This window comes from Manihot esculenta, chromosome 11, assembly GCF_001659605.2.
Source record: "Manihot esculenta cultivar AM560-2 chromosome 11, M.esculenta_v8, whole genome shotgun sequence".
In the NCBI taxonomy this organism is placed as follows: Eukaryota; Viridiplantae; Streptophyta; class Magnoliopsida; order Malpighiales; family Euphorbiaceae; genus Manihot; species Manihot esculenta.
In genome coordinates this window covers 17418613-17426895 of record NC_035171.2, presented here as the reverse complement: position 1 = coordinate 17426895, position 8283 = coordinate 17418613, and the positions used below count along the sequence as shown (strand labels likewise).

The 8283-nt window shown below is 29.5% G+C and overlaps 1 protein-coding gene across 1 annotated transcript; it reads right to left on the bottom strand.

The window, feature by feature from the left end:
* Positions 1 to 5101: 5101 nt before the first annotated feature.
* Positions 5102 to 7575, bottom strand: LOC110626793 (eukaryotic translation initiation factor 4B3). The gene is made up of 2 exons (XM_021772882.2): positions 6424 to 7575; positions 5102 to 5432 (listed from the first exon to the last, which is right to left on the bottom strand). Exons 1-2 carry the CDS (start codon positions 7494 to 7496, stop codon positions 5357 to 5359), a joined length of 1149 nt encoding a protein of 382 aa, XP_021628574.1. The 5' UTR covers positions 7497 to 7575; the 3' UTR covers positions 5102 to 5356.
* Positions 7576 to 8283: the final 708 nt, after the last annotated feature.

Here is an 8283-nt window from a genome sequence, read left to right as displayed (position 1 = left end):
AATAAAAATAATATTTACACTCAACCTGGCTGTCAAAAGGGTAAAACCCATTGTCAAATTGGGAGAAAAATGACTCCCCGCCTAGAAGGGGAGGGAAGACTACACAAATAATGACAGACAAATATACGTTACCCTAGAAGAGAAAGCAAGAAAGAGAGAAACCCTAGAAGAGAAAGCAAGAAAGAGAGAAAAAGAAAATTGAGTCGCTAAGGAAGAGCGAGAGTAATCCATAATACTGGATATGCATTTCTTTGATTTTTTTCGCAACATAAACATTTTTACTACAGCTAACAATTTATTTTAAAAAAATCGATTGCTTTTTAAAAAGAAAATATTTTAAATAAAAAATAATTTCTTTTATTTTAAATGAAAAAATTGATTAAAAAATTAATTAAATTAAATTATTACAAAATTTTCCATTCCAAAGTAGTTTAGATTTCCTAATCTTGATGTACCATGTCAGGCTAATCACTAAGAATAAAAGCTCATGGACTAACCTCTTCGACTAAAAAATATATATATGGTTAACCTGCAGCATTTTCTAGCAATTGACGAGTGAAATGTGAAACTCTTTATTTGCAATATATTAACACGTGGCATCTCCTAATAATTGAGAAGTAATTTGTGCAACTCTTTTAATTAAATTAAATTATATTTATTATCACTTTTATTATTATTTTAATAATTTTAATTATTTATAATTATTTTCATTTAATTAGAAATAAAAATACGCAATTTAAATTATTATTACTAATATTTATTCATAGTAATATTTTAAAATTATTAATAGATTGTTATTATATATAAATATAAATTTAATATATTGATATTATAAAATATTACTTTTTATATTTATCATAATTTTCAATGAGTATTTGATTATATTTGATATTTAAAATAATATATCAATACATACATTACAAATTTTTTAAAATTTATATAAAAAATATTTATTTTCACATGTAAAAAATAATTTTCAAAAAATCTCACAAAAGAATAATTTTCAGAAATTTAAAGAATGAAAAAAGTTTTTTAAATGAAAAAATATTTAAATAGTGATAAATTCTAAAAAAATTATTAAATTAATAAATTAAATTTTAAAACAGTTCAACTTTATAATTTTATTGAATTAGACATTATCATAATTTAACCCAATTAATTAAATTAAAAAAATTTAATAATAATTATTATTATTTAAAAATTAAATAAATTTCAAAATAAATTCAAGTACAAATATATATTAGTATCATGCATAGTACGAGTATTTGATTTTTGCTCCTTACAAATATAACAGATTTATACATAGAAACTTATAAATTTAATTTCATATAAAAATATATTTAAGAATTTTTTATATTAAATATTTATATCAAAATTTTTATATTCATGATGAATTATATATATATGAATTTTAATATAAATATTTAATTTAAAAATACTATATATGTAGACTGAGTAAATAAAATATATTAAGTATCTAAATTATTATCATACAAGTAAATATAATATTAATGAAAAATTCTGAATAACAATTACATTAACAAAATAATTTAATATTATTTAAAGAGTGAATGAAATTAAAATGTAAAAAATAATTAAAATTTTTTTAAAAAAAAATTATATGGTAAATGTGTATAAGACGGATAAAGCGGGCATTTCTTGGATTTCAACTCAAAGCATTAGAGGATGGGCCCGTGGTCCAGAGCCTATTATCATCATCATCTCATTCACCAATCCAGTTCCAAACAAGGGATGCCTCCTAATTTCTACATTGGCTAATGGCTACTACTTTCCAGCCTTTATTGGATTTCATAGGCTCCAAAATGTCTACAAAAGACGCCCAAACAAAACACAATGTTGTATATAAATTATATTAATTGAATTGAATTTTTTGTTTTACAAAATTTTTATTTTATTTATTTAGTATAAATAATTTTTTAAAATTAAATTTTATAAAATTATGCATAAATTTATCCTGGAATATGATAAAAAAACTTTTTAAGGTAAAAATGATTGAATTTTTTTATTTTAAATAAAATAATTGCTAGTGGAGAAATTTATTGAATTAAATTCTTATGAAATTATTAATTTCGAATGAGAGATTTAGAATAAAAGAATTTAAAAAATTTTAACTTGAAAATTTTTTATTATATATGAAAATAAATTTGTGAATAATTTTGTAAGAATTTACTTAAATTTTTTTATATTTTCTCTAATTTGAGAATCTTATTCAATAAATTTTATTAAGCCCTTTATGTTTTAATTTTATAATCAAATAATAAAAAATAAATTATATATATAAGTAAAAACTTTATAGTGTTAATAAGATTTTTAAAATTAAAAAATTATAAAAAAAATAAAATTCTATTTTAAAAAAAAATGAGTCATTTTCTTTAAAAATGGTTTAATAATTTATATAATTAGAAAAAAGGTAATGGCAAAAAAAATAATATTTAAAAGAAATTATTATAATTATACCTATATTTATTTTTTGTTAATTAAAATATAATCTTTTAAAATCATTTCAATTATATTTATCGTTATTTGTGCTATTAAAAATTAACAAAATTATCATGTCAATCGTTATGTCAATACTAAATGAGCAAATTTTAAAGTGAAATTGATAATAATTTAAAATTTTAAAGTAAAATTACAATAAAATTAAAATTATAAAATTGTTTGGTAATTATTTATTTTATTTTTTTTAAATTCACTTTAATAATACAATTTAAATAAAAATGATACATTAGTTATTGATAGTTAAAAGAATAATTAAAAACAAAACATAATTTTTATGTTTAATATTTTCAAACTCAATTATGTTAAATATTATTTTGAATTAATTTTTAAATACGTCATGACTAATGTATTTAATAAAATTATTTTTTTAATGATAGTTTTAAAAATAATGCTAAATACTAAATATATTATAGAGATTTAAAAAAAATTGGTTAATAATAATTTTATTTTTAAATTATTATTATAAAATTATTAATACAATTTAAAAAAATTGAATAATAATAATAATAATTTTTAAAAATATTTAATAGTAAAAAGGAGTAACTCGATAATTTTGTAAATTTTGAACTATATAAATAACGGTAGAGTATATTTAATCAGATATTAAAAGAAACAGAGTTTAATGAAAAAAAATAAAGGTATAAAGTGGGATGGCAACAAAAAGTAAAGTATAGAATTTTTTTTATGATTAATTCTAAATTTTGCTAACGTGACATGGTGATATAGCATTGAGGTGACAAGAACATGACAATTTTGTTAATTTTTTAACACATAAATAAAGAGTATAATTAAAATAATTTTAAAAGATCTGTTTTAATTAATAAAAAATATAGAGAACAATTATAATAAAATCAAAAGTATAAATTTTTATTTGCCATTAACTCTTATAAAATATTTTTCATTAGTTAATAAATGATTTCAAAGACTAAGAAAGAATGTTCGATAAAACAAATGGAATCTTGATTTTCATTAAGATGATCATGGAGGGGTGATGCTTCAAATAGCTCTTAAAGAGCTTGAACAGTCTGGAGTGAGATGGTCTTTATGTCACCTCGTGTAGTTAAAAGCCAGCCACCACTGCCATTAACAGAGGGGTGTCTAGAAATCCAAGGCACAGGGGAAGCTATACTTGGCTAAGGACCTGTTTCCTCCACAAGCTGGGTTCGGTTTATGCTGCTCTGAAGATGTAGTGCTCTTGTTTCAGTTGTTTGTTCTGGAGTTTGGACGGGGGAACATTGTTAGGCATGTATTTTTTAGCAATAATCGTCACAGAAAGAAATTCAATATATACGTATATACATGTTAGTGCTACTGCTTGAATGTACAATGATTCAAACAAGCATGGTAAAGGAGAGGTAAGGTAATTTTATAATATCGACATCTTAATCTAAAAATATTGTATTTTTTTCAATTCTATCACATTTGATAAAGAAATAAATTTAATCATAATCAATTTTGTACAAATAAGAGAGAAAGGAAAGAGAGTGTGTGAAAGGGTAGAGGAACGAGTTTGGGATTTGTTTGAAGATTCTCGAGTTTGATCTATTTGTTGTGGTGATCCGATGGTTGCTGTTTCGCGTTTTTTGGTTTGATTTCATTTTCCCCTACCTAAAATCTCTTTGTTTCTGTTTTTTCCTCCACCTTCTTAATTGCCCATGCTAAGGATGCTGGCTTTCCCTTTTGTTGTGTTTTTCTCTTTTCTCTTTTAGTTTCTTTGCAGGTCTTCAGCGATTGATATGGACAGGCTAGTTTTCAAACCTGTTTTTTAAGGTGGTTGGCTTGGTTCATCTGGTTTCGAGGAGGTTTCTCTGTGCCATGTTTGCATCTCTAAGTACTATACCGCTACATTCGGTAAGTCATGTTCCCATCAAGCCGCTGATCGACTTGGCACTCTGCTGTCACCTTTTGCAATACTTATTCTTCCTTCCGGGTTGTTTCATCCAACTGTGAGCCTTCTCATATTTGTTCTGATTCCATGCACGCCTCTTGTTGCTGTGATTTCTTTGTCGTGGTGTTGGGATTGAGATGCCGCTGTTTATAGGTTGTACTTTTTTCTGATCTGCTCTTCGATGAAGGAAGTGATGTGGATGGTGTTGTATGTGCTGCATAATATGAGGATGGTTTGGATTGTGGGCTGACTTGGGTTGTCATTTGGCATTCAGTGAGGTTTGGATTGTGGGCTGAATTGGGTTGTGGTTGTGTTTTTGCTTCGGCTAGTCTAACTTAATCGTTAAGCTCTTGAATTGGACTTGTTGATCCCTCTTTGGTTCTGTATTTAACTTCAATTGCGATTCGTACCTTGAAAATACAAATCTTATTTACATGGTAAAAACAAAATTTCGCACAAATAAATTTTTAAATCTATGTCACACAATTCGTTGAGGTGGAAATGTTCCTAGTGAACGATGGAGCATTCGGTTTCAAGCGACGGGATTCATTTCTGAACAAATAAGAACAATTCCAAGAGAAATATTATGCACAACTAATAAACAACTTTATTATAGATATAAGGTTTCAGCGATCAAAAATGCAAAATCCCTCATTGATGTGAGACGGACAAAATTGAAGATGACAAAACTTGTGAAAAAACAACAAAGACATCTCAGAAATTCCAACTCCAGCTACAAAACAAAATCATCAAGGCTAAATCAGTGCTAATTACTTTTTAAGGCCTAACAAAATTGTTCCGACCCATGTTCAACAATCATAACAGTTTATGGCAAAACTCAGTACAAATAAATAATAAAACTAAACGACTTTGATTAACAACAAATTCAAATGCTCTCCACTATTTCTTTTTCTCAATCCTCTTCATCCCATGAGTAAGACCCCAACTTCAGTTTCCTTCAGCAGGTCCTTCCTCAGCAGAATGGCCATTTTCAGAGGCATCATCATTCTCATTTGTCTCAGCACTGCACCCAGAGGAAACATTGATTTCACCAACTTTAGCAGCACATCTCAATTTCACAACAGAACATACATAAATCACAAATAGCCACGCATCAAAACTAATTTCTTGGTGAAATAACTTCACATAGTAGCAATCTAAGATGCCCCAAGATGTAACAAATAGAAAAGGGAGAAATAAAAAAAAAGAAAAGAAAAAGAAAAGAAAAGCAGAAACAGCGTATAACAGGAGCAAAGGGGTTCTTTTTGCATGAAAATTATACTAGTAATCAGGATATTCACAGTAATGTTAGAAGTCCAAATCCAATCTGAGTATACCGTACCTGACTAGATGATCTAGATTGAGCCATAATATAAATAGTTAAATACAGAAACCCACCCCGAATGTAGCACCACCTCAATAAAGTTTTTATTATATCCACTCACAAACAGATTCAATTCAGTGTTGAGCCCAAATCTAACTATGTGGGCCATGTGATGAAAATCAAAATTAGCATAGGCACTTGCTTCACACAATCCCACAAGAAGAATGATACAAGAATACTCATAAAGGAAGCTGGGGACTAATTCAAATAACGAAATGGTCTCATGGATTTGTATAAACCAAGATAAGAAATGATTTTAAACCAAACACTGTAGCATAAATATAACCACAGGAATCCCAGAACAGAGAGTCGACAAGGATGCAAGAAAAGACAATCAATAGAACACACCTCTAAACTGACCCAATTGACATAGCATACTTCTCTACAGAAACTCGAGTATCTTGAAGAACCCTCAAGAACTGGGACCAAAAACAACAGTATCCCATAGAGCTAACAGAACCCCCTACCAAATAGAGTTAACAAGACAGGCAGTAATTGAGTATCAAAAGAATTACATGATAACAATCAACACATCCTCCTGATCACAGAACATAGATATAACTGAGCAAAATATATCCTCTATATGCTCACTAGTTAACCAGATAATCAATCAAAGAGCATTAAAACAAACCTCTGAGGGCGAGAACTGGAATCATCTACATCAGGCTTCCTCCAGCTCCGCTCAACACCAGAACCCGCACGCCCATTCCCAAAGCTCCACCGCCCGAATGATGAAGAATTACCTCTCTCACCTTTTTCTTTATTGCCATCGATCTTCACAGAATGCAGTTTCTCGTCAATCTCTTTCCAGTCCTTTCCCTTCTCAGCTAACACCTCCTCTCTCGGCCTCGCCTCTCCAAATGGGTTCGAGCCTTTGGGTTTCGCTGCTGTGCCATTCTCGTTACTTACAGGCACTGTACGAGGCCGCAATACAAGCTTTGGCCTTGCACTTCCTGTTACATAAACCTCCTCTTTCTTCCTTCCCCAGTTATCGGAATCTGCTGCACTGCCACCGCCGCTATTAAACCCGCTTCTATCTCTGGATAGAGAATCGAAACTGCCCCTCCTCTCAAATCCACCGTTAGTGGCACCAAATCTCCTTGTCTCTGTTGGCTTATTAGATACCCAGCTGTCTAATTCGTCGGCTTTTGGTTGAGAATCGAAAAAAGAGCCCCTCTCTCTCCTTTCATAGCCATTGCCCACCGGTGATTTCTTCGATTTAGACCAATCATCGGTCTCATCAGCACGCGAAGGCGCTAAATCTCTGTTCACATCCCTGTCCCTACTAGAAACCCTAGAATTACCACCACTCCATCTCGAATTCGACGAATCGTCACCGTTACGGCTGCCCATACCATACGATTTGAAGCCACCGCCTAGCCTAGAGCGTTCGAGCTCTTCAGCAGACCGCTGGCGGGGTCCAGTAGGGAGATTGAGGAGATCTTCATGAGTAGGGCCTCTGGATTGGGTGGGTTGAGACGACTTGGCGGAGCCATAGCTGGCGAATTCAGCTAGAGATATGGTTTGATTCTTCTTCTTCTTAGGCTGTTTGTTGGCGGCGGCGGCGGCTAGAGAAGGAAATTCAGACTCACCAGAAGCATCGGTCTTTTGGGGTTCTTGTCGACGGAGCTCTTCCTCGTGTTCTTCAGAGTCGAGAGCCCAAGCGCCAGGCTTGCCCCAAGGAGAAGACACAGTTGCCGCCATCTTGATTTGGTTGCTCGTTGCTGTGCAGAAAAGAATCGAGTGTATTAGCTTGCGTTACTTGGCAGCGAAGGAGAGAGATGTGGAGCGCATGTATTTATATAGGGATAGAGATCAGATTCTATTCAACAAGGGAATCAATTGGACGGTGGCGATTTTTTCTTCTTATTATTTTTTAGATTTTTTTAAAAGAAAAAATAATTAATTACTGTAATTATGTTTTTAATGGGATTTTCAAATTTTAAGGGGTCCTGTGTACTCCCTAATAGGAATGGACTATTTGCCTTTCCTATATTAAATAGGCAATTTTTTAAAAAAAAAAAAATTTATTTTACTGATGGAGTACTAATTAGTTAAATTTTTATTTAAATACTTTGAAGATTAAAATTTCTAAAAAATAAATTACAAGCAGTTTCAAAAAGCAAAAATAATTAATAATTTTTAATTTTAATTATCTTTGCTCACACAATTATTAGATTGCATATTCAATAGAATTTTTTAAAAAAATATGCAATATTATATAAACCTTATGGTTCAATTACAAAATTACTAATTAATATTCGTTAATATTAATATTAATTTATATGGACTAAAAAATAACGATAATATCAGAAAAAACTTAGATGAATTCATATGAACATTTAATATAAAATAACAGTAAAATTTACATAAAATCTATTATATTTATATTATAAATTTATATAAATTTATATAAAAATAGTCAATAATAATAATATTATTGATTGAGCAGCGTTGGATGAGAAGGAATAAACTAAAAATATTTGTGACT

Excerpts from the sequence above, each read along its gene's own strand:
- LOC110626793 (XM_021772882.2), bottom strand. The coding sequence starts at position 7,496 with ATGGCGGCAACTGTGTCTTCTCCTTGGGGCAAGCCTGGCGCTTGGGCT. Across the intron at positions 5,433-6,423 it reads TCCAGTTCTCGCCCTCAGAG|TGCTGAGACAAATGAGAATG; the intron begins GTTTGTTTTAAT and ends CTCTGGGTGCAG.